The sequence below is a fragment of the Pseudophryne corroboree genome, chromosome 3 (assembly GCF_028390025.1).
Source record: "Pseudophryne corroboree isolate aPseCor3 chromosome 3, aPseCor3.hap2, whole genome shotgun sequence".
Classification (NCBI taxonomy): domain Eukaryota; kingdom Metazoa; phylum Chordata; class Amphibia; order Anura; family Myobatrachidae; genus Pseudophryne; species Pseudophryne corroboree.
This window is the reverse complement of record NC_086446.1, coordinates 4,572,774-4,599,880: the sequence shown is the minus strand read 5'-3', so window position 1 is coordinate 4,599,880 and position 27,107 is coordinate 4,572,774. Positions and strand designations below refer to the sequence as shown.

General features: G+C 47.5%; 1 protein-coding gene across 1 annotated transcript; it reads left to right on the top strand.

Moving 5' to 3' along the window:
• The first annotated feature begins 31 nt into the window (after window positions 1-31).
• On the top strand, window positions 32-27,107 carry LOC135054511 (oocyte zinc finger protein XlCOF7.1-like). Its single transcript, XM_063957637.1, has 6 exons — window positions 32-137; window positions 1,867-1,918; window positions 3,966-4,044; window positions 4,163-4,260; window positions 20,017-20,320; window positions 26,106-27,107. The coding sequence occupies exons 3-6, from the start codon at window positions 4,011-4,013 to the stop codon at window positions 26,849-26,851; spliced, it is 1,182 nt and encodes a 393-aa protein (XP_063813707.1). The 5' UTR covers window positions 32-137; window positions 1,867-1,918; window positions 3,966-4,010; the 3' UTR covers window positions 26,852-27,107.

The window sequence follows — 27,107 nt, the reverse complement described above, 5'->3', positions numbered from 1 at the left end:
TTTGCGTTCCACCTACTTCCGGACTGTACGTTCCACCAGTCGTCCGAACTTCCGGTCTTTTACTCGCTTAGTGCTAGACTTAATTTGTACAGCGGAAAAACGCAGAGAGGAGACATCACTGTGTCCGTCAGCAGCAGGTAATAGTACCATAGTATACAGGGGGAGCAGCCTGTGGTGCCATAGTATACAGAGAGAGCGGCCTGTGGTGTCCTAGTATATAGAGTGAGCGGCCTGTGGTGTCCTAGTATACAGGGGAGCGGCCTGTGGTGCCCTAGTATACAGGGGGAGTGGCCTGTGCTGCTATAGTATAGTATATAGGGGGGAGCCAGTGCTGCTATAGTATACAGGGGAAGCGGCCTGTGGTGCCCTAGTATACAGGGGGAGCGGCCTGTGGTGCTATAGTATACAGATGGAGCGGCCTGTGTGTCTATAGTACATACCTCCCAACATGACCCTCTCCAGGAGGGACATAATGCTCTGCTTCTGGACTTTTCTCTTACTGTATGATTGCCGGCACCTGTGTTAAACAGGTTAATGGATAAGAAAGGTGTTTCAGCACAGGTGAGGGCAATCATAAATTAAAAGGGAAGTCCAGGAGCAGAGCATTCTGTCCCTCCAGGAGAGGGTCATGTTGGGAGGTATGATAGTATACAGGGGGAGCGGCCTGTGGTGCCCTAGTATACAGGGGTAGCGGCCTGTGGTGCCCTAGTTTACAGGGGGATCGGCCTGTGGTGCCCTAGTATACAGGGGGAGCGACCTGTGCTGCTATAGTATACAGGGGGAGCGACCTGTGCTGCTATAGTATACAGGTGGAGCGGCCTGTGCTGCTATAGTATACAGGGGAAGCGGCCTGTGGTGCCATAGTATACAGATGGAGTGGCCTGTGGTGCCATAGTATACAGGGGGAGCGGCCTGTGCTGCCATAGTATACAGATGGAGTGGCCTGTGGTGCCGTAGTATACAGGGGGAGCGGCCTGTGGTGCCATAGTAAACAGAGGGAGCGGCCTGTGGTGCCATAATAAACAGAGGGAGCGGCCTTTGGTGCCGTAGTATACAGGGAGAGGCGCCTTTGCTGCCATAGTATACAGGGGGAGCGGCCTGTGGTGCCATAGTATACGGGGAGAGCGGCCTGTGGTGCCATAGTATACGGGGGGAGCGGCCTGTGGTGCCATAGTATACAGGGGAGTGTCCTGTGGTGCCATAGTATACAGGGAGAGCGGCCTGTTGCTCCATAGTATACAGGGGGAGCTGCCTGTGGTGTTCTACTGTGCAGGGGGAGCGGCCTGTGGTGTCCTACTATCATACTTGCCTACTCTCCCGGAATGGCCGGGAGGCTCCCGAAAATCGGGTGTCCCTCCCGGCCCCACGGAAGAGCAGGCAAGTCTCCCGGAATCGGGGGTCCCCCTGCCCGTCCGCCCACTTTGTGTGTAAAGTGGGCGGTCCGGGCAGTTGATGATGCGATTCTTGCAGAATCGCGTCATCATAGCCACGCCCCCTGAAGTGTAATGCTGGAGATCGCGGCATTACAGAGCGGGGGCGTGGCTTAAAGCGGGCGTCAGCGAGACCCCACCCTTGCTCCGCCCCATCCCGCCCTTGCTCCGCCCCCGTCCCGCCTCCGGACCACCTCCTCAGCACATCCAGCCCTCCCCTGCCCCCTTGCTGTGCTGACCTGGCTGCTCTCTCCCGCAGAGAGCAGCCAGAATGTCGGCAACCCTGCTACTATACAGGGGAGTGGCCATTGGTGTCCTACTATACAGAGGGGAGCAGCCTGTGGTGTACACTTATTATACAGGGAGAGTTTCATATGGTTACCTTTTATTATTATTATACAGAAGGAGCAACTAGTCTTGTCCTGTTATCATACAGATGGAGCAGCCTGTGGTGTTCTGTTACTACTCTACAGGTGGAGCAGACTGAGGTATCCCATAAAGATTGTTACTAATATTTTTATTATTATACAGTGGGATCAGACTGTGGTGTCCTGTTATGAATATACAGAGGGAGCAGTCTCTGATCTCCCATTTTTATAAGGGATTTGGGAGTGTTTCAGTGATATCACTTATATCTATATAGTAATAATACAGGAACATGACTGGGGACGTGTCTGGGTGATGACTGGAGAGGTGACTGCTGGGAATGGGACATTATACAGTAACACCAGGGGACGTGTCTGCGTGATGACTGGAGAGGTGACTGCTGGGAATGGGACATTATATAGTAACACCAGGGGACGTGTCTGGGTGATGACTGGAGAGGTGACTGCTGGGAATGGGACATTATACAGTAACACCAGGGGACGTGTCTGGGTGATGACTGGAGAGGTGACTGCTGGGAATGGAACATTATACAGTAACACCAGGGGATGTGTCTGGGTGATGACTGGAGAGGTGACTGCTGGGAATGGGACATTATACAGTAACACCAGAGGACGTGTCTGGGTTATGACTGGAGAGATGACTGCTGGGAATGGGACATTATACAGTAACACCAGAGGACGTGTCTGGGTGATGACTGGAGAGGTGACTGCTGGGAATGGGGCATTATACAGTAACACCAGGGGGTGTGTCTGGGTGATGACTGGAGAGGTGACAGCTGGGAATGGGACATTATACAGTAACACCAGGGGGTGTGTCTGGGTGATGAATGGAGAGGTGGCTGCTGGGAATGAGAAAATATACAGTAACACCAGGGGATGTGTTTGGGTGATGACTGGAGAGGTGACTGCTGGGAATGGGGCATTATACAGTAACACCAGGGGATGTTTTTGGGTGATGACTGGACAGTTGAATGCTGGGAATGAGGCATTATACAGTAACACCAGGGGACGTGTCTGGTTGATGACTGGAAAGGTGACTGCTAGGAATGGGACATTATACAGTAACACCAGGGAACGTGTCTGGGTGATGACTGGAAAGGTGACTGCTGGGAATGGGACATTATACAGTAACACCAGGGGATGTGTCTGGGTGATGACTGGAGAGGTGACTGCTGGGAATGGGACATTATACAGTAACACCAGGGGATGTGTCTGGGTGATGACTGGAGAGGTGACTGCTGGGAATGGGACATTATACAGTAACACCAGGGGACGTGTCTGGGTGATGACTGTAGAGGTGACTGCTGGGAATGGGACATTATACAGTAACACCAGGGGATGTGTCTGGGGGATGACTGGAGAGGTGACTGCTGGGAATGGGACATTATACAGTAATACCAGGGGACATGTCTGGATGATGACCGGAGAGGTGACTGCTGGGAATGGGGCATTATACAGTAACACCAGGGGATGTGTCTGGGTGATGACTGGAGAGGTGACTGCTGGGAATGGGACATTATACAGTAACACCAGGGGATGTGTCTGGGTGATGACTGGAGAGGTGACTGCTGGGAATAGGGCATTATACAGTAACACCAGGGGATGTGTCTGGGTGATGACTGGAGAGGTGACTGCTGGGGATGGGGTATTATACAGTAACACCAGGGGGAATGTATCTGGGTGATGACTGGAGAGGTGACTGCTGGGAATGGGACATTATACAGTAACACCAGGGGATGTGTCTGGGTGATGACTGGAGAGGTGACTGCTGGGAATGGGACATTATACAGTAACACCAGGGGACATGTCTGGGTGATGACTGGAGAGGTGACTGCTGGGGATGGGGTATTATACAGTAACACCAGGGGATGTGTCTGGGTGATGACTGGAGAGGTGACTGCTGGGAATGGGACATTATACAGTAACACCAGGGGATGTGTCTGGGTGATGACTGGAGAGATGACTGCTGGGAATGGGACATTATACAGTAACACCAGGGGATGTGTCTGGGCGATGACTGGAGAGGTGACTGCTGGGAATGGGACATTATACAGTAACACCAGGGGACGTGTCTGGGTGATGACTGTATCACTGTGTGTGTCAGGTTCCTATAAGGTGTCAGGATGTCACTGTCTATGTCTCCATGCAGGAGGGGGAGAATATAGAGGAACACAGGGGTCTGTACAAGGACGTGATGATGGAGAATCACCGGCCCCTCACATCACTGGGTAAGAGGAGACTGTCATGTATTGTACAGGGGAGAGCAGGTATGGGGGCCCCTATATACACACATCATCTGATAATCACATATATACACTGTACTCAGTCACTGTGTGTCTCCTACAGATGGACCCAGTAACAGAGATACCCCAGAGAGATGTCCCCGTCCTCTGTATTCCCAGGATTGTACAGAGGAGAATCACAGGATCCCACAGGAGAATCAGGTAGGTGGGATTTAGGGTCTCACCAATATACCAAAGTGACTGTCACTATGTGATCTGTAGATAATATGTGTGTGTCTTAAACACATATTTTGTTGCTAATGAAATCAGACATTACTTAAATGTTATTTGTTCATTTTTCTCTTCCGTACTAGTGGATACTGGGGTTCTATACTCTAGTACCATGTGGTATAGATTGGGTCCACTGGAGCCTGGCACTTTAAAACCTTTTGTGTGTGTATGTGTGGGCTGGCTCCTCCCTTCTATGCCCCTCCTACCAGACTCAGTTTAGAAAAATGTGCGAAGGAGCCGGGTGCACTTCTCTGGAGCTCCAGAGAGTTTTCGTGGGACTTAGATTGGGGACCGAACCAACCTCCTGAGGGTTTATGGTTCGTAATCCCAGCTGACAGGACATTGAGCTCCTGATCACACATCGTTAGTATGTGTGCCCACGCCAGCAGCTAGCCGCCACCCTCTAACAGATGCCGAAGTACAAGGTGTGGCGAGTGTTACACCGGGGTCCCGGTAAGCGGGTCCCCGGTGCAGTTTGGGCAGCATGTTGCACGGCGGTCACTGGCCACCAGCTGCCGTACCCGCCGCGGACAAGACTGGCTTGGGCTTATGCCCCACAGTGCTTTGTGTGTGCTGTTATGTATGATTTCATATAACAAAATACAGCAGGGGCCGTGTGCCATTGCAAGGGGCGGGGCTACCTGGAGTGGGACCAGCGGCGGGAAGGCTCCATTTCCTGCTGCAGCGGATCTTCAAGGCTGCATGCATGCTGCTCCTCCAGGGACCCACGCTGTCACAGACTCTGTGCTGGTACCAGGGGGTTATTGAAGGGGGGGAGCACGCCAGCGGTAGCGCCGCTGCACTTCTGTCAGGTCATACACATATTTTACACATTGTGCTGCTGTGTTCTGTGTGCTGGTGTCCGCTCCTCAGTGTCACTTCGGGGGCTCTCTAGGGTCTGTGTGGAGGTGTTCGTCAGTGAGCTGCGCTGTATTACAGTTGTGTAAGATGTCTATTGACATGGGTATGTGTGCTGCTTGTAACTCTACCCCATCGTCAGCGGGGTCTCTCATGTGTGAACAGTGCTCCTTATCACCTCAGGGTCACACTTCACAGGCGCTAGATAGTTTTAAAAGCATGATTCAGAATGTAAATTCAGAATTAGCTGCAGCTAGGAGGGAGAGACAGGTGTTAAACCAAAAAAGGCTTCTCAGCCCCCTCTAGTGGTTTCACATAAACGCTCACGGCCACAGGTGCTCCAGTCTGATTCTGATTAGCTTGACGTGGATGATGATGATATGGATGAGGACAGCTCTCTGTCCCCTGGGGTGGAGGCTCTCATTTATGGTGTCAGAGAGGTTCTTCACATGCCGGATCAGGAGGCGGAACCAGATGAGGAGTTGTACTTTAATGTTAGACTCAAGAGCTGAGCAACTTTTTCTGTATCTAAAGAATTAAACTCCCTGGCCAGGGAGGCATGGTTAAACCCTGATAAAAATGTTTAATTCCTCAGAGGTTTTTAATTACTTTTCCCCTCCCAACTGAGGACAGGAAGGTATGGATAAAAACCCCGTCAGTTGATACGTCTGTATCTGGACTGTCTAAGACATTGGTACTGCCGGTGCCAGGGCCTATGTGGGTCATTCCGAGTTGTTCGCTCGTTGCCGATTTTCGCAACGGAGCGATTAAGGCAAAAATGCGCATGGTATGCAGTGCGCATGCGGTTAGTATTTTAGCACAAAACTTAGCAGATTTACTCACGTTCGAACGAAGAATTTTCATCGTTGAAGTGATCGGATTGTGATTGACAGGAAGTGGGTGTTTCTGGACGGAAACTGGCCGTTTTCTGGGAGTGTGCGGAAAAACGCAGGCGTGCCAGGAAAAAACGCGGGAGTGTCTGGAGAAACGAGGGAGTGGCTGGAGAAACGGGGAACGCAGGGCGTGTTTGTGACATCAAACCAGGAACGAAACGGCCTGAGCTGATCGCAATCTGTGAGTAAGTCCGGAGCTACTCAGAAACTGCTAAGAATTTTCTATTCGCAATTCTGCAAATCTTTCGTTCGCTATTCTGCTAAGCTAAGATACACTCCTAGAGGGCGGCGGCCTTGTGTTTGCAATGCTGCTAAAATCTGCTAGCGAGCGAACAACTGGGAATGACCCCCTATATCCCTAAAAGAGCCAGCTGACACGCTCAAGGCAATATATACAGCAGCAGGGCAAGCACAGCGCCCTACAATTGTTTGTGGTTGGATTTCCAGGGCGGTAGTCAAGTGGTCTGATAATGTTATTTATGGTTTGGACTCTCTACCCCGGGATGAGGTAATTACTCTGCTGCAACATATACAGGATGCTGCAAATTTTATGAGCGAGGCTATAAAAGAATTGTGTAAGATGAATGGCCGCCCCCTTGGTCGCCCGAGACACGGTTCTGGATGACCATGGCAGGTTTGTAATTCTCTCCGGCTCTCTCAATCAAACCCCCATCACCTTGGCATCGAAGTACGCCCCAAACATGCAGCAGGGTTCCTTTTTTAAGTCGTTCTCTGATCAGCTCTCTAAATGTTCGAATCCCTGGGTTATTGTGGCCGGTGATTGTAACGCTACCCTGGACCCCCATGTTGAAAGATCCCGCCTATGTTTGGGGCCTTCTCCCCATACGAAACTATCCAAACTTCTTCAATCATGCATCACAGCTCACAACCTATATGATAGCTGGAAAACACTATACCCGTCCACTATGGGCTACACTCACTACTCCCCACAACATGATATATATACTCATGTCGATTATGTTTTTGTAGATAGAGATTCCACTCAAACCCTCTTGGGACCTCAAGTGATCCCAACCACCTGGTCTGACCACTATGCGATATCACTGGATTTCTCTAACGTCCTAGTGGATGCTGGGGACTCCGTCAGGACCATGGGGAATAGCGGCTCCGCAGGAGACAGGGCACATCTAAAGAAAGCTTTTAGGATCACATGGTGTGTACTGGCTCCTCCCCCCATGACCCTCCTCCAAGCCTCAGTTAGGTTTTTGTGCCCGTCCGAGCAGGGTGCAATCTAGGTGGCTCTCCTAAAGAGCTGCTTAGAAAAAGTTTTTTTAGGTTTTAAATCTCAGTGAGTCCTGCTGGCAACAGGCTCACTGCATCGAGGGACTTAGGGGAGAGATTTTCAACTCACCTGCGTGCAGGATGGATTGGAGTCTTAGGCTACTGGACATAGCTTCAGAGGGAGTCGGAACACAGGTCATCCTGGGGTTCGTCCCGGAGCCGCGCCGCCGACCCCCCTTACAGATGCTGAAGATCGGAGGTCCGGAAACAGGCGGCAGAAGACTCTTCAGTCTTCATGAAGGTAGCGCACAGCACGGCAGCTGTGCGCCATTGTTGCTACACACTTCTCACTGACCAGTCACGGAGGGTGCAGGGCGCTGCTGGGGGCGCCCTGGGCAGCAATATTAAATACCTTTAGTGGCAAAGAATACATCACATATAGCCATTAAGGCTATATGTATGTATTTAACCCAGGCCAGATTTCTCAAAACCCGGGAGAAAAGCCCGCCGGAAAAGGGGCGGAGCTTATTCTCCTCAGCACTCAGCGCCATTTTCCTGCTCAGCTCCGCTGTGAGGAAGGCTCCCAGGACTCTCCCCTGCACTGCACTACAGAAACAGGGTAACAAAGAGAAGGGGGGCATAAATTGGCGATATTTATATATATTAAAAGCGCTTATAACAAAAACAACACCTTTTAGGGTTGTTTATATACATTTATAGCGCTTTTGGTGTGTGCTGGCAAACTCTCCCTCTGTCTCCCCAAAGGGCTAAGGGGGTCCTGTCTTCGATTAGAGCATTCCCTGTGTGGCTGCTGTGTGTCGGTACGTGTGTGTCGACATGTATGAGGACGATGTTGGTGTGGAGGCAGAGCAATTGCCCGTAATGGTGATGTCACCCCCTAGGGAGTCGACACCGGAATGGATGGCTTTAGTTATGGAATTACGTGATAATGTTAGTACATTACAAAAGTCAGTAGACGAAATGAGACGGCCGGAAAACCAGTCAGTACAGGCTCAGGCGTCTCAGACACCGTCAGGGGCTGTAAAACGTCCCTTACCTCAGTCAGTCGACACGGGTACCGACACAGATGAATCTAGTGTCGACGGTGAAGAAACAAACGTATTTTCCAACAGGGCCACACGTTATATGATCACGGCAATGAAGGAGGCTTTGCAGATCTCTGATACTGCTGGTACCTCAAAAAGGGGTATTATGTGGGGGGTGAAAAAAACTACCTGTAGCTTTTCCAGAATCAGAGGAATTGAATGACGTGTGTGATGAAGCGTGGGTTAACCCAGATAGAAAACTGCTAATTTCTAAGAAGTTATTGGCATTATACCCTTTCCCACCAGAGGTTAGGACGCGCTGGAAAACACCCCCTAGGGTGGATAAGGCGCTCACACGTTTATCAAAGCAAGTGGCGTTGCCGTCTCCTGATACGGCCGCCCTCAAGGATCCAGCGGATAGGAGGCTGGAAACTAACCTGAAAAGTATATACACTCATACTGGTGTTATACTGCGACCGGCAATAGCCTCAGCCTGGATGTGCAGTGCTGGGGTAGTGTGGTTGGATTCCCTGACTGAAAATATTGATACCCTGGATAGGGACAGTATTTTATTGACTCTAGAGCAATTAAAGGATGCGTTTCTTTATATGCGAGATGCTCAGAGGGATATTTGTACTCTAGCATCAAGAGTAAGTGCGATGTCCATATCTGCCAGAAGAAGTTTATGGACGCGACAGTGGTCAGGTGATGCGGATTCCAAAAGGCATATGGAAGTGTTGCCATATAAAGGAGAGGAATTATTTGGGGTCGGTCTATCGGATCTGGTGGCCACGGCAACTGCCGGCAAATCCACTTTTTTACCTCAGACCCCCTCCCAACAGAAAAAGACACCGTCTTTTCAGCCGCAGTCCTTTCGCTCCTATAAAAACAAGCGAGCAAAAGGACAGTCTTATCTGCCGCGAGGCAGAGGAAAGGGTAAGAGAGGGCAGCAAGCAGCCCCTGCCCAGGACCAGAAGCCCGCCCCGGGTTCTACAAAGCCATCAGCATGACGCTGGGGCTTTACAAGCGGACTCAGGAGCGGTGGGGGGTCGACTAAAGATTTTCAGCAATCAGTGGGCTCGCTCACAGGTGGACCCGTGGATCCTGCAGATAGTATCTCAGGGTTACATGTTGGAGTTCGAAAGGTCTCCCCCTCGCCGGTTCCTAAAGTCTGCTTTACCAACGTCTCCCTCAGAAAGGACGACGGTATTGGAAGCCATTCACAAGCTGTATTCTCAGCAGGTGATAGTCAAGGTACCCCTCCTACAACAGGGAAAGGGGTATTATTCCACACTATTTGTGGTACCGAAGCCGGACGGTTCGGTAAGACCTATTCTAAATCTGAAATCCTTGAACCTGTACATACAGAAATTCAAGTTCAAGATGGAGTCACTCAGAGCAGTGATAGCGAATCTGGAAGAAGGGGACTTCATGGTGTCCCTGGACATAAAAGATGCTTATCTGCATGTCCCAATTTACCCCTCACACCAAGGGTATCTCAGGTTCGTGATACAAGACTGTCATTATCAGTTTCAAACGCTGCCGTTTGGTTTGTCCACGGCCCCTCGGGTCTTTACCAAGGTAATGACCGAAATGATGGTTCTTCTACGAAGAAAAGGCGTATTAATTATCCCTTACTTGGACGATCTCCTGATAAGGGCAAAGTCCAGAGAACAGCTGGAAGTCGGTGTAGCACTAACCCAAGTAGTGCTTCAGCAACACGGGTGGATTCTGAATCTTCCAAAATCTCAATTGACCCCGACAACACGTCTGCTGTTCCTGGGAATGATTCTGGACACGGTTCTGAAAAAGGTGTTTCTCCCGGAGGAGAAAGCAAGGGAGTTATCCGAACTGGTCAGGAACCTCCTAAAACCAGGAACTGTGTCAGTACATCAATGCACAAGAGTCCTGGGAAAGATGGTGGCTTCTTACGAAGCAATTCCATTCGGCAGATTCCATGCACGAACATTTCAGTGGGATCTGCTGGACAAATGGTCCGGATCGCATCTGCACATGCATCAGCGGATAACACTGTCACCAAGAACAAGGTTGTCTCTCCTGTGGTGGTTGCAGAGTGCCCATCTGTTAGAGGGCCGCAGGTTCGGCATACAGGACTGGGTCCTGGTGACTACGGATGCCAGCCTACGGGGCTGGGGAGCAGTCACACAGGGAAGAAACTTCCAGGGTGTATGGTCAGACCTGGAGACGTCTCTTCACATAAATATACTGGAGCTAAGAGCGATATACAATGCTCTAAGCTTGGCAAAACCGCTGCTTCAGGGTCAGCCGGTGTTGATCCAGTCGGACAACATCACGGCAGTCGCCCACGTAAACAGACAAGGCGGCACGAGAAGCAGAAGAGCAATGACAGAAGCTGCAAGGATTCTTCGCTGGGCGGAAAATCATGTCATAGCACTGTCAGCAGTGTTCATCCCGGGAGTGGACAACTGGGAAACAGACTTCCTCAGCAGACACGACCTTCACCCGGGAGAGTGGGGACTTCATCCGGAAGTTTTCCACATGATTGTGAACCGTTGGGAAAAACCAAAGGTGGATATGATGGCGTCTCGCCTCAACAAAAAACTGGACAGATATTGCGCCAGGTCAAGAGACCCTCAGGCAATAGCTGTGGACGCTCTGGTAACACCATGGGTGTACCAGTCAGTGTATGTGTTTCCTCCTCTGCCTCTCATACCAAAGGTACTGAGAATTATTCGGAAAAGGGGAGTAAGAACAATACTAGTGGCTCCGGATTGGCCAAGAAGATCTTGGTATCCGGAACTTCAAGAGATGCTCACGGAGGATCCGTGGCCTCTACCTCTAAGAAGGGATCTGCTTCAGCAGGGACCTTGTATGTTCCAAGACTTACCGCGACTGCGTTTGACGGCATGGCGGTTGAACGTCGGATTCTAAAAGAAAAGGGCATTCCAGAGGAAGTTATTCCTACCTTGATTAAGGCTAGGAAGGAAGTGACCGCACAACATTATCACCGCATTTGGAGAAAATATGTTGCGTGGTGTGAAGCCAAGAAGGCCCCAACGGAAGAATTTCAATTGGGTCGATTCTTACATTTCCTGCAGGCAGGATTGTCTATGGGCCTCAAATTGGGGTCTATTAAAGTTCAAATTTCGGCCTTATCAATCTTCTTCCAGAAGGAATTGGCTTCAGTGCCTGAAGTACAAACTTTTGTCAAGGGTGTACTACATATACAGCCCCCGATTGTGCCCCCAGTGGCACCGTGGGATCTAAACGTAGTTTTGGATTTTCTCAAATCTCATTGGTTTGAGCCTCTCAAATCTGTAGATTTGAAGTATCTTACATGGAAAGTAACCATGCTACTGGCCCTGGCTTCAGCCAGGAGAGTTTCAGAGTTGGCGGCTTTATCGTACAAAAGCCCATATCTGATTTTCCATTCGGACAGGGCAGAACTGCGGACACGTCCTCATTTTCTCCCTAAGGTGGTTTCGGCTTTTCACTTGAACCAGCCTATTGTGGTGCCTGCGGCTACTAGCGACTTGGAGGACTCCAAGTTACTGGACGTTGTCAGAGCATTAAAAATATATATTTCAAGGACAGCTGGAGTCAGAAAATCTGACTCGTTGTTTATATTGTATGCACCCAACAAGATGGGTGCTCCTGCGTCTAAGCAGACGATTGCGCGTTGGATCTGTAGCACAATCCAACTTGCACATTCTGTGGCAGGCCTGCTACAGCCTAAATCTGTAAAGGCCCACTCCACAAGGAAGGTGGGCTCATCTTGGGCGGCTGCCCGAGGGGTCTCGGCATTACAACTTTGCCGAGCAGCTACGTGGTCAGGGGAGAACACGTTTGTAAAATTTTACAAATTTGATACTCTGGCTAAGGAGGACCTGGAGTTCTCTCATTCGGTGCTGCAGAGTCATCCGCACTCTCCCGCCCGTTTGGGAGCTTTGGTATAATCCCCATGGTCCTGACGGAGTCCCCAGCATCCACTAGGACGTTAGAGAAAATAAGAATTTACTTACCGATAATTCTATTTCTCATAGTCCGTAGTGGATGCTGGGCGCCCATCCCAAGTGCGGATTGTCTGCAATACTTGTACATAGTTATTGTTACAAAAATCGGGTTATTATTATTGTTGTGAGCCATCTTTTCAGAGGCTACTTCGTTTGTTATCATACTGTTAACTGGGTTCAGATCACAAGTTGTACAGTGTGATTGGTGTGGCTGGTATGAGTCTTACCCGGGATTCAAGATCCTTCCTTATTGTGTACGCTCGTCCGGGCACAGTACCTAACTGAGGCTTGGAGGAGGGTCATGGGGGGAGGAGCCAGTACACACCATGTTATCCTAAAAGCTTTCTTTAGATGTGCCCTGTCTCCTGCGGAGCCGCTATTCCCCATGGTCCTGACGGAGTCCCCAGCATCCACTACGGACTATGAGAAATAGAATTATCGGTAAGTAAATTCTTATTTTTGCTACTCCTCATAAATCCTTGTCTACATGCACGTGGCGTCTTAATGAGTCTCTATTTCTTAATCCTTCTAACGTGTCTCAAATTGATGCTGCGATTCATAATTTTTTTGCTGAAAATGCCTCCCCCGACATCTCACCGGCTATACTATGGGAAGCACATAAAGCTACACTGCGAGGTCTCCTCATTAACCTTAATTCTGCCCAGAGGAAGGTCGAATCTAAACGGATCGCTGACCTGGAAGCTGATTTAGCTTCATTAACTCTTCGTCATCAACGCTTTCCCAAACGCAAACTATACCTAAAGATTCTCGCTTTGAAAGGGGGGCAACTGTCACAAATCCTAACTAAAAAGACGATCAAATTGCTTTTGTGGATCCGTCAGAAATTTTACGAGAAATCGGATAAGGCGGACACTATGTTAGCCCGTCGACTGCGTGCGAAACGCGCACTTAATCGTATACTGGCATTGAGATGCCCTGACGGATCCACGACCTGTGATCCTAAACTGATGGCCTCCCACTTCCAAGATTACTATACCTCCCTTTATAACCTCCATTCCGAGGTTTCTACCGCTCCGTACCATGTTTCAGCTATCCAACAATATCTTTCCTCTTGTCACTTGCCGACACTCTCTGCAACAGATCTTAAGACACTCAGAGCTCCTATCACTCATGAGGAAATCCTTACTACGGTTAAGCAACTCCGCCATTCTTCCGCCCCGGGTCCAGATGGTTGCACTGCTATACACTATGAAAAATTCTCCCACGCCCTTCTTCCTATGTTACATTCACTCTTTAATTAATTGATGGAGGAATGCTGCCTCGATGCAGCCACCACCAGAGCCAATATTATAGTTATCGCCAAACCTGATCGTGATCCACTAGAAATGAAAAACGATAGGCCTATTTCATTATTAAACACGGATCTGAAGCTATTCGCTAAACTCCATGCAAATCGGCTCGCCCCTTATCTCCCCACGTTAATTCACCCGGACCAAGTGGGTTTTATTCCTAACCGTCAAGCCGCGGACAATACACGGCGTCTTATTGATCTCATTCACCTCTCCCATAGGGATTCCCTTCCGACACTGGTGGTGGCTCTCGATGCTGAAAAGGCCTTTCATAGAGTGGCCTGGCCCTTCATACAGCAAGCCTTGCAGGCTATAGGATTACAGGGTCCATTTTATAATGCCATCACTTCGCTCTATTACAACCCTTCTGCGTCTATCCTAGTTAATGGTCTTTCCTCCCCGTCCCTACCTATTAGAAATGGCACCAGACAGGGTTGTCCACTTTCTCCCCTACTTTTCGCCCTGGTGATGGAGCCGTTAGCGGCAAAGATCCGACTGAACTCCAACATCTCGGGTATTTTAGTAGGCAATCATGAGTATAAAATTGCATTATATGCGGATGATGTCATTTTGACCTTGACCGACCCGTGCACCTCCCTGCAATATCTCTTTGAGGAGATTCAGACATATAGCTCCCGTTCTAACTATAAACTCAATACTGACAAAACCGAGGCTCTAGACCAACACATATCTCAACAGGACCTTTGTCTTTTACGTTCCTCTTATTCCTTTAAATGGCAAAACACTAAGATCAACTGTCTAGGTATTTACTTAACCAAATCCTATTCATCACTATATGCAACCAACTTCCCTCGCTTACTATCCTCAATGACATCTGATCTGGCCGCTTGGAATAAATTGTGTATTTCTTGGTTTGGTCGCATCGCGGCAGTTAAGATGAACCTACTGCCGCGTTTATTATACTTATGGCAAACCCTTCCAATTCACATCCCCGTTAAGGTACTGAAGAATCTACAGCGAGACTTATCTAATTTCATCTGGGCTGGGGAAAAAACGCAGTCAAAATGCGAATACTCCAACAACACCGCACGGAGGGTGGTCTTGGCGTGTCTGATCTTATTCGTTACTACCGTGCTACGCATTTGGCCTCTTGTGTTCTTTGGCACTCACCCCCAGCACAGAGAATGTGGACTTTTCATGAGGCGCACTCTCTCCATATGTTCTCACCTTCAACCTTGCTGTGGTGTTCGCCCCGCTCCCGCCTGAACTCTACCCTTCTCTTACCGACTGTGCGTTTCGCTATTACCAACTCCGCTCTCACAACCCTTATTTCACGCCTTTATGGAACAACACACAATTCCCTTCGGGCAATAATCACTCTGCATTTCACCATTGGACCACGCACAACATCCTTTTTCTGCACGATATAGCCCCTCTCTCCTCATTCCCGTCCTTTGCGGATCTACAATCCCGTTTTTCGCTCCCCCTTCAGTTTTCTATCAATTTCTACAAATAAGACATTTCTATAATACTTTCACTAGACCCACCCACCCTATGGTAGCTACCCCCTCGAGATGTGTTGTCGCGGCCCTCATTCGACGAAGGGGCTGCTTTCTCGTATTTATCGGGTGTTACTGTCACACAACGTCCCCCCCAAAGAGAGTCATGAATTGGGTTGGGAGAGAGATGTGGGAGAAACCTTAACTGTTGAGGAATGGGAGGATATTAGACAAGAAATCACTAAAAGTTCTATCTCTGTTCGTATTGCTGAAAATTCTTAGAAATTGTACTACCGTTGGTATCTGGTTCCTACTAGACTGCAAACTATCTATCCCACGTGCTCGGCTGAGTGCTGGAGATTATGTGGACACCGGGGGACTCTGCTGCATGTTTGGTGGTCTTGTTCATCGATCCGCCAATATTGGCGACAAATCCATAAATTGGTTTTGGATGTCACGAATATAACCGTCCCCGATTCACCTCTTTATTCATTACTCTCCCATCCCATTCCTGACACCTTACGCCACCAACGCACCTTAATTAAACACATTATTAATACGGCCAAGTGTCAAATTGCGTCTAATTGGAAGTCCACGGCCCCTCCCACTTTGACAGCTACTATTAACGCAATTTGGTTCACATATAAACGAGAACGCATTACAGCTGCGCTTCATGACTCTCCGGAATCCTTTACTAAAACATGGACGCCTTGGACCCTACACTTTCATGCTGAACCGCCATTGACGACTATCTAATCTGTTCGCTAGTAATACTTCAGATTGTTATTATACGTGACTCCGACTGGCCGACCCCTTCCCCCCCCCCCCCCTTCATTATCCCCTCCCGCCCCTGCTTCCTTTTCTTTATTCCACCTCCATTTCAGTTTTTCCTTCTTTTCTTTTTTTCTCTGATGATTGTTACAGTTTATAAAGCCTGTTTGAGAGAAGGGTGGTCTGATATTCTTCAATTGATATACCTGTATATCACCCCCCTACCTATTATTCTTTATATGCTTCTTACTGTTTATTACGGTCCAATTATTTGTTTATATGCTTAAAAAAAATCAATAAAAAGAGTTTAAAAAAAAAAGAGAAATGGCCGCACTACTGCTATGGCTGTTTCGGCCCGCATAGCTCTGTGGTTACATCAATGGTCAGTGGATGCTGATTCTAAAAAGGGTGTTGAAAATCTTCCCTTTACAGGTGATATCTTGTTTGGAGACAAATTAAATAAATGGATCTCCCAGGCAACAGCGGGTAAGTCTACCTATCTGCCGTCGGCTGCGCCACCTGATAGACGTTCTTACACAGGACCCTCCGTGCAGTCCTTTCGTGTGTCAAGGTTCAGAGGCAGGGGCCGGGGGGTCTCCACCACTCCTAGAGGATCTCGTGGTAAGTCCCGTAATCTTGCAACTGCTTACTCCCTGTACCAGACCACCGGATCCGCTGCTGCTAAGCCTTCCGCGTGACGGTTGGCCCCAGCAGCAAGGCGAATTTCAGGTAGGTGCTCGCCTTCGCCACTTCGCCCATGTGTGTGCAAAGTCCTGCCGGGATCCTTGAGTGAGGGACCTCATTTCCCAGAGATACCGGCTGGAATTTCAAGCACTTCCTCCTCACAGATTTTTCAAATCAGGCTTACCAGTTTTGCTCGCAGCAAAAGTTACCTTGCAAAAACTTTTGAGACAGGGGTGGTGGTCCCTGTACCTCCTCCTTTACACAACAGGGGTTTTTACTCCAGTCTTTTTGTTGTTCCAAAACCAGACGGTTCGGTGCGACCCATCTTAAACCTGAAGTCTCTGAACCCGTATCTGCGGGTGTTCAAATTCAAGATGAAATCCCTGCGGGCAGTGGTGTCAGGTCTGGAGGAGGGGGAATTCCTGGTAACCCTAGATGTCAAGGATGCTTACCTACACATTCTCATGTGGCCCCCTCATCAGGCTTACCTCAGGTTCGCCGTCTTGGACGACCAGTTTCAGGTCTTGCCCTTTGGCCTGTCCACAGCTCCTAGGGTCTTCACCAAGGCCATGGCGGAGTTGATGCTGCAACTGCGCATGTTGGGAGTCAATATAGTCTCCTACTTGGACGATCTCCTGATAAAGGCTATGTCCAGGGAGCGTCTATTGCACATCATCGATGTGACGACTCGCCTGCTTACGGATCATAGGTGGATCCTAAATTTCCAGAAATCTCACCTGGAATCGACCCTGTTCCTGGGAATGATATTGGATATGGTGTCTCAGAAGGTGTTTCTTCTGATGGACAAGGCCATGGCTATCCAAACTATGGTCCGCTCCGTCCTTGCAAGGTATCGATACATCTCTCCATACTCTTGTTGGGCTGCTTACACAAGGCACTCCAATATGGCAGATTTCATGCCCGGCCATTTCAGCTGGATCTGCTGGACAAATGGTCAGGGTCTCACCTTCACATGCATCAGGACGTGACCTTATCTCCAAAAGCCCAGATTTCTCTATTATGGTGGCTACAAGTTCCTCACCTGGTAGAAGCCAGAAATTTCAATATCCACTCGTGGATTTTACTCACAACGGATACCAGCCTCCGGGGTTGGGGGGCTGTGACCCGAGGGGCCTAGTTTCAGGGGATATGGTCAGTTCAGGAATCGGCCCTGCCGATAAACATCCTGGAACTGAAGGCGATTTACAATGCTCTTCTGCAAGCTTCCCACCTCCTGAAGGATCAAGCGATCCAGGGTCAATCGGACAATGCCATGGCGGTGGCGTACATAAACCAACAAGGGGGAACAAGAAGCAGAGCGGCGATGCGAGAAGCGTCAAGAATACTCGTCTTGGCGGAGGCCATCGCAAGGGTCATCTCAGCCATATTCATTCCAGGAGTTGACAACTGGGAAGCGGACTTCCCCAGCAGACACGACCTCCATCCGGGGGAATGGGGCCTACATCCCCAGGTGTTTCAGCAGTTAATTCACCGGTGGGGTTGTCCGCAGATAGATCTGATGGCTTCTCGTCTCAACAAGAAGCTATGCCGTTACTGTTCCAGGATGAGGGATCCGCAGGCTGTAGCAGTGGACACGCTGACGACACCGTGGACGCACCAGTTTGTGTACCTGTTCCATCCTCTACCGCTAATCCCAAGAGTTCTAAAAAGACTAAGAAGGGAGACTGTTCAAGCAATTCTAATTGCCCCGGATTGGCCTCGACGGTCTTGGAACTCGGACCTCCTAACCATGGCTCTGAAGGATCCTTGGCCTCTGCCGCTTCGAAGGGATCTTCTTCAGCAAGGTCCGTCCACCCATCCAAACTTACAGCAGCTACGTTTCACGGATTGGAAGTTGAGAGGGAGATTCTAGCAAGGAAAGGTCTTCCCTCCAGGGTTATCTCCACTGTGGTCCAGGCCTGGAAGATGGCTACGTCAAAACATTATCATCATATCTGGAAAAAGTATGTTTCCTGGTGTGAAAGTAGAAAGGTTTCTCCCGTGTAATTTACAATTGGTCGTTTTCTACTTTTCCTGCAAGCGGGAGTGGATATGGGCCTACGATTGGGCTCCATCAAAGTCCAGATTTCGACGCTTTCTATTTTCTTCCAGAAACAGCTTGCCGTGTTGCCGGAAGTACAGACTTTCCTTAAAGGAGTTCTTCATATGCAACCGCCCTTTGTTCCTCTCACTGCTCCGTGGGATCTCAATGTTGTTCTGTCCTTTCTTCAATCGGACTGGTTTGAACCCTTACAGAGGGTGGAGTTCAAATTCCTCACCTGGAAGACGGTGATGTTGTTAGAATTGGCGTCTGCCAGACGTGTATCTGAATTGGGGGCCTTATTTGATTTTTCATGCCGACAGGGCGGAAATCAGGACCCAACCTCAGTTTTTGCCAAAAGTGGTTTCAGCGTTCCATGTCAATCAGCCCATTGTGGTTCCGGTGTTGTCCGACGCTTCAATTGGGCCAGAGTCCTTGGATGTGGTAAGGGCTCTGAAGATTTATGTCAAGAGGATGGCTCATCATTGAAAATCTGATTCGCTGTTTGTCCTTTATGATGCCACCAAGATTGGTCATCCAGCTTCAAAACAATCAATTGCTTGTTGGCTCCGGTTGACCATTCATCATGCCTATACATCGGCGGCCCTGCTTTTGCCGACGTCTATTCAGGCTCACTCAACGAGATCTGTGGGCTCTTACTGGGCGGCTGCCTGGGGTGTCTCGACTTTACAGTTGTGCCGAGCTGCTACTTGGTCTGGTTCAAACACCTTTGTGAAATTCTATAGGTTCGACATTTTGGCCAAAGTTGACCTACAGTTTGGTCAGGCGGTTTTACAGGGGTCTCAGCACTCTCCCACCTGTTTGAGAGTTTTGGGACTTCCCCATGGTACTAAAGTACAGAACCCCATTATCCACTAGGACGTAAGAGAAAATAGGAATTTGATACCTACCGGTAATTCCTTTTCTCCTAGCCCGTAGTGGATACTGGGCACCCACCTCAGTGCTTCAATCCTGCTTACCTGGGTAAGTTTTGGTTGGCCCGCCGTTGCGGTCCCAGTATGTTGTTGGGATAGCTGTGCTATCCTGGTTTGGTTGGTGTTGCTATCCTCTGTTCTGGTTAGCGCCCTCCTTTCGTTTCTGGTTGTGTGTTGGCTTGTTGCCTCACCGCTGTTATATTGTTTCTTCTCTCGTGGTATGTCCGTCTCCTCGGGCACAGTTTTCCTAGACTGAGTCTGGTAGGAGGGGCACAGAGGGGAGGAGCCAGAACACACATACTCACGCTAAAGGTTTTCAAGTGCCAGGCTCCAGTGGACCCGATCTATACTCCCCATGGTACTAAAGTACAGAACCCCAGTATCCACTACGGACTAGGAGAAAAGGAATTACCAGTACGTATCAAGTTCCTATTTTTTTTTCATTTATTTAGGCAAAAGATCTTACTGATATTAAGATAGAAGTTCTAGACTTAGAAGAAGAGACGTATGTGACTGATATAAAGGCAGAAGATTCAGAGGGAGAAGAAGAGACGTATGTGACTGATATAAAGGCAGAAGATACAGAGGGAGAAGAAGAGACGTATTTGATGGATATAAAGGCAGAAGATATAGATGGAGAAGAAGAAATGTATGTGACTGATATTAAGGTGGAAGATATAGAGGGAGAAGAAGAGACGTATGTGATGGGTGATCAGCAGTGTAAGGAGGAGGAGATCACTACAGATATCAGCACAGGTGAGTAATAAATGCATATTAAAGAAAAGAGTTACATAGTCTCCTTGCTCAGTCACTACAGCAATATCTTATCCTACACCCTCCTCTGTCAGCACAAACTAATGAGGGAAATACATATATCTTCTCATTGGTGGAGTCAGGAGCCATCAGCCCCTATTATACTCCTGCTCTCCCCCTCACATCATGTCACTGTGTATTACCAGCCCACAGATCTGACCAGTCTCCTCCCCACACTCTCTGGTGTATCTCATACTTTAGGAGCCATCAGCCCCTATTATACTCCTGCTCTCCCCTTCACATCATGTCACTGTGTGTTACCAGCCCAGAGATCTGACCAGTCTCCTCCCCACACTCTCTGGTGTATCTCATACATCAGGAGCCATCAGCCCCAGTTATACTCCTGCTCTCCTCGTCACATCATGTCACTGTGTGTTACCAGCCCAGTGATCTGACCAGTCTCCTCCCCACACTCTCTGGTGTATCTCATACATCAGGAGTCATTGCAATTCTGTTGAACAAGAGCATTGCTGTGCAAAATGTATCTCCACCAGTGGACATGGTGCACTGGGTGGCGGCTGGTGCAATATGTGCATTGTTTCATCAGCTCACTGCTAGTTTACAACAGATCTTGGCAGTTCCAGCAGAGGTGTAGCAGGTGCTTTGGGAGACTCATACTCAGTGCTGGTTTCAGGGGAACATGATCCGCTTGCTACCAATTACATAGAATTACCTTTGGTACAGGGGCTTGGTCCAAGGTTTTATTCAGTTTTCCTCCTCTTAGGCATCCTACAGTCCTGGGAATGTTCCAACCTCCTCAGTTGGAAGATGAACCTTTGGAGAACTCAGACATGGATCTTTCCTCTGTGAATGTTGAGGCTATGGTCAAGGCTGTGAAACCGGTTTTGTATATCTTTGAGGTGGATCTTCCTGAGTGTCTTGAGATTTCCCTGTTCTAGAGGAATTGCAGGCGGGTTGTCCCACACATAGGAGATCCTGTGGTGGGAGCATGCCGACTTCTTTAGAGATGAGTGCCTCCACATTCCTGTTTTGGATCCTTGTCAATCCCTATTTGGTTTGCTATATGGGATGCTAATTTCAAGGACCTCTCTTTTGGATTTTCGACCACCCTTTGTGTCTTTACAAAGTTATGGCTGTCATGGTAGCTCACCTCCACTCACTGGATGTCACCGAAGACCCCTATCTCAGTAACTTCATCAAGGCCATTTTCTCGGAGATACTTAAGTCCCATGTTCGTGCGACGCACCGGGTTGTTAATATTTCATGGTATGATTATCATCTTCAAAAAGTTCAACCTTGTCCCGTCGCAGAGGATGATCCCTATACAGAATATGCTGCCTCACACCACCCTGAAGAGGGTGTTTCTGCCTCACAAAAAGATTGTGGCCATCCAGGACTTGATTTGCTTGGTCCTTTTGAAGAGGGCTGTTTTGATCCATTGGTGCATGCGTCTGTTTAAAAAAGTTATGTCTGCCAGTACTGTTCAATTTAGAAAGTTCCATTCCTGGAACTTTCATTTAGATCTAATATCCAAGTGAGAAGAGTAACATTTCCACTTGTCCCAGGTCATTCCTTTGAACTTTAACAAATACCCTCTTGCGCTGTGATATAGATATGATATGGCTGAGAAATGCAATAAATCCAACTTTATATTTTTATATTTATAACATTTATTTATATAGAAGAAAGAAAGAATTACTTCTCAAATGAAAAACAAGACCGGTCTTAATATAAAAAATATTATGCAATGCTAAAAATGTATAATATAAGGCGGTGGATCTATGCGAATTCCGTGCACAGAAATATATAATAGTATATGTAGATATAGCTCAGTCCATAAGTTCAAATCAATTGATAAAATCAATAGCAGCTGCTGATGGAACCCGTGTAGCAGAATAAGTATCCATATAAAGCCATGTTGAATCACAATTCCTTATTATATTGCCACCTAGTAATGAATGCTAAGGTGAGTGTAGACTGCTCCACACTGGAGCCTTACATGTGGCTTCCGCCAACGGTGTCAGCACGGGGGAGTTCCAATCGAAGACGAGGTGGTCTCTAGCTGCGGGAAGCGGCACCTGAGCTGGCGCCTGCTGTAAATGATGTTTCCCGACTTCTAGGCTCTGTGAGTCCACACCTCTCCGTGCCGCATGCAGGCACTAATGCGCGATCTCTCTGCTCCCAGTTTTGGTCAAGCTGATGGTGATGGCAAATGGCTGCAGCAGAATACGGGTCCAATATCAATGCAGGGGTCCAATACTTCTACTTCTGACGCGTTTCGCTCCTCTTACAGGGGCTTTATCAAAGAAACTTCTTGTTGTTCCTTTCCTTCCATTGGTGGCTGAATCCCAGACTTCTCTGCGATGGTTGCCCCATTACAATTTGTGACTGAATTCTTTAAGGTGCTGGGTCTTCGAGCTACCTTCCAAGCCTTGATCATGGCTCGGCTCCATCTTATGAGGTATCTGATGAAGGTCCAATTAGACAGTGCCACAGCAGTGGCATATCTCAATCACCAGGGGAAGTAAAAGAGTTTCCTGGCAATGAGGGAAAAGCAGACATGTGGTGGGCATAGCATCATGTGCCAGCATTATCAGGCATGTTATTTTCTGGGGTCACAAATTGGGAGTCATATTACCTAAGTCATCAAGCTCTTCACCCAGATGAATGGGCTCTCCTACAAGACGTCTTTTGGTCCCTGAATGACCATTGTAGTTTACTGGATGTCTGTTTGATGGTTGAACTACAAGGTTCCGCTCTATTGCTCATATGAGGAGGGGGGCTGCACTGCTAAGAACACTAATAATCATGGAGTAAAATTGAGGTTCTTAGCATAGTTTTGGCCAAAAATAAGGGCCCACCTATCCCGAACCAGATGACCTCATCAGGGGTGTCCAATAAATTCCTATGATTAAAGTCCAGAGCACTGTACCCCCTAGGCCAGCACTGCCCCACCTCCCCAAGGCCTCAAACTAGCAAGAAGTGACAGTTTATGTGTTAGAAAATGTTACATTAATAAGAAGTAGCAACTGAGTGCTAGAAGCGTCACATAGGTGAGAAGTAGTAATTACGGTGTTAAAAAGTGTTGCATAAGTTAAAGTAAATAAAGTGCTAAAAAGTGTTAGATTATAAGTGTTACAATAACGATGCCCCAAACCAGCTCAGCAACACCAGCCCAGGGGGTCCCACGCCTCAAACCCATTCCTTACACTGATATATATATTTTTATCCAGTACTTACCATTCATAGTGCCTATTTAATTATGTAGACTGCAATTGTAAGGGCCCTATACTAATTAAAAATAGGTGGGAGGGGTGCTAATCCAAGCTGAAGGAGTCTCCACCTTCAAATGTACACACACATACACAGTATATAAGGGAAGGGACTGGTCTAAACACCCTAATTCTTAAGAAGTGGTGCTACCATGCTGATACTTGTAGGTCCATACAGAAATAAGGAGAAAATGCAGGTGCACACTCTTAAGTGCTAAGAACACTTAGCACTTAAAGTGTGCACCTGCATTTTTTCCTCCGCTCTATTGCTTCATGATGCGGAATTCTTCCATCTGTGATGTTTGAAGCGCATCAAGATGGAACGAGTGATTGTTATCCTGTGGCTCCGAACTAACCTCTGTAGTCTTGCTACTTGGACCTCAAAGATCTTCTAGTGGATGCCCTCTGCCAGATTGTCTGGACCTTTTTCAACCTAGTCCCTTCATTCTACCCCCACATTACATTTAATTAATTTAATGGTGCAGCTGTAGAGACTGCCATTTGAAGGCAAAGGGAATCCCGGAGGCAGTTATCCTGACGGTGCTAAATGCCCAGAAGCTGATTTTGGCTTGCCATTATCACCAGATTTGGATGTCTTATGTTGCTTGGTATGAGACAGCAAGCCTGTCCTGTTGTTTTTTCAGGAAGGCTTGGACTCTGGTTTCCATTTGGGTTCACTGAAGGTGCAGATGTCGGAATGTTTGTGTTTTCCAGGGTCGCCTTACCTTGTTCCCGGATATTCAGACATACATGCAAGGCCTTCTTTTGCAACTTCCATTTCTATTTCCCACATCTCTGTGGGACCTCAATTTGGTCCACTGTTTCTTGCAGCTGGATATCTTAGAGTCTTTGGCTTCAGTTGATGACAAATATCTCACATGGAAAGACTGTCTTCCAACTTCCCATTGTCATGGCCAGAAGGGTTCTGGAGCACATTTGTCTGTCTTCTCATTCCTCCTTCCTTGTGTTTCAGGACAACAGGGAGGGGCTTCATACATGAACCCACCTAACCGAAGGTGGTTTCTCTGTTCCACATGAATCAACTGATTGTGGTTACAGTTTCAACAGGTGATGGTTCTTTTCCTGGCCATAACCATTATGCCCTTAGCAGCATCACTAAGGTCTTCACACCTGCCTTTATCTGTTGCATTCAACGCATCAACTAAGAGTTTTTGATGTCAACTTAACGTCTACTATATCAATGACCTTAACGTGCATAGTTGTTATAAGAGAGTCTGCTTCATTTGTTTTGGCTTCTAATTGTATACCTAATGTGGGCAAGTATATGTGTGGGGGGCAAGTAGCTTCTGTGTTGTAGGAGATATTGCCCCATCTTACATTTCAATTGGAATATAAAATGGTTTTGCAATAATTATAACAAACTGGTCATGCCTTTACTTGTTACCTATGAGTTACTGGGATCAATTGGGAGTTCTTATAGTTAGAAAAACAATGATGGTCTTCTGCAAGGCTCCTGTACTTACCTTCATCACGTTGCTGAATTCTAGGGCTGTCCTGTGAAGTTATTTTCTATTCATGAGGAAATGTCATTTGATCATAAATTGGTATTTCCTGGGGGCAAGAGAAGTGCGGAAAGTTCCCAACCTTTTGATATGGATCCTTTCCCTCTGCTCTCACCATCTGTGTGAGCATGAGTGACCGAAGGCCTATCAGATACCTTCACAAGGAATTATACTGCAATGGTTTGCAGAGATATCGGCCTAAATGTAGTACTTTAATTGAAGAAGATCTCATGTAAAGGCGGGGTTGTGGTGACATGTATGGGGAATGGAAGTAGCTGTCTCAGGTTTTTCGGCATGTTGGTTTATTGTGAGGATACTGGGTTTTAGATTATCGGTCCAGATGGTTTTCCCACATTCCTTGGGCTTGGTGATCACACCAGTAAGGAGGAGAGTACGTCATTACACTACATTTTATGAATCTCACCTCCAGTCCAGTACACAAAATTAATCTTCCCTTTGCCCCCCCCCCCCCCCCCCCCTCTCTCTCTCTCTCTACACACCTTCCTCCTCCCTCTACTGTGTATGTGGAGCCTTTCCATTGGTCGGGAGTGGTAATTGATGAATCGGATGGGTGTTTCCCTCTCTTACACTGTGGCCGGGGATTGCTGATGTGGACTTCTGGGGAACATTTTTCTTCCAGCCCTGGTGTCTGCTGGGAAGTGTCCTGACCACCTGGCACCATTTAAGAATATTCAGTGTTCCTGGCTAAATTCAACTAAAATATTAACCCTGCTGGATTGTAACATACCGTATATATTTTTATCTATTGAGATCAAAATACTGATGTTAATATTTTATATTTTACTCCAACTTTCTGCCCATTTGATGGCAGTTTGGGGACATTTCACCATATTCTTTATCGAAAACATTTTTTTGTGCGAAAACCTTTATATTTCCATATATGTATTTTATTCCCAGGAGATGTATATAAGAGCTGGAATGTCTCAAGGGATCTTCTCATTTTATTTTCAGATGGTGAAATAGAAGATAGAAACGTCACCCAAGATTCTGCAGAAGAAAACCATATTGCCCCAGTTATACATCCAGCACTTCACCATGCAGATACGTCACCTGATCCCTCTGATCATTGGGAATGTTCCCCTGATAACTCTGATATTGATGCTTCTGTTACAGCAGTAGATACAGTGTGTCCCTCTACTATAGATACTAAATGTTATATACAGAACACAAAGCGTATAACTCATCAGCCAGATGAGAGGCCATTTTCATGTTCTGAGTGTGGGAAATGTTTTACATACAAATCAACTTTTGTTTCACATCAGAGATATCACACAGGTGAGAAACCATTTCCATGTTCTGAGTGTGGGAAATGTTTTACACAGAAATCCGTTCTCGTTAGACATCAGAGAAGTCACACAGGTGAGAGGCCATTTCCATGTTCTGAGTGTGGGAAAAGTTTTACCTACAAATCAACTCTTGTTACACATCAGAGAAGTCACACAGGTGAGAAGCCATTTTCCTGTTCTGAGTGTGAGAAATGCTTTACACAGAAATCAATTCTTGTTAGACATCAGAGAAGTCACACAGGTGAGAAACCATTTCCATGTCCTGAGTGTGGGAAATGTTTTACACTGAAATCACATCTTGTTAGACATCAGAGTTATCACACAGGCGAGAAACCATTTCCATGTTCTGAGTGTGGGAAATGTTTTACACAGAAAACATCTCTTGTAATACATCAGAAGTCACACAGGTGAGAGACCGTTTTTGGGTCCTGAGTAAGTGGAGTTACTCAGGTGGCACTTAGTTTGTTTGCAAGTTGAGAATATTTTATCCAAGGAATGAATGCCAGTAAGCATAGTATGTCTCATGTCACAGGCTATTTATTGACCTAATTATTTTAATAATACAATAAAATATCACATTGAAAAAATAGAGCTATAAAATCTATAAAATAAACATGGTGAATAACAGTAAAAACATATGTGATAATAAACTAATCCATACAATTCA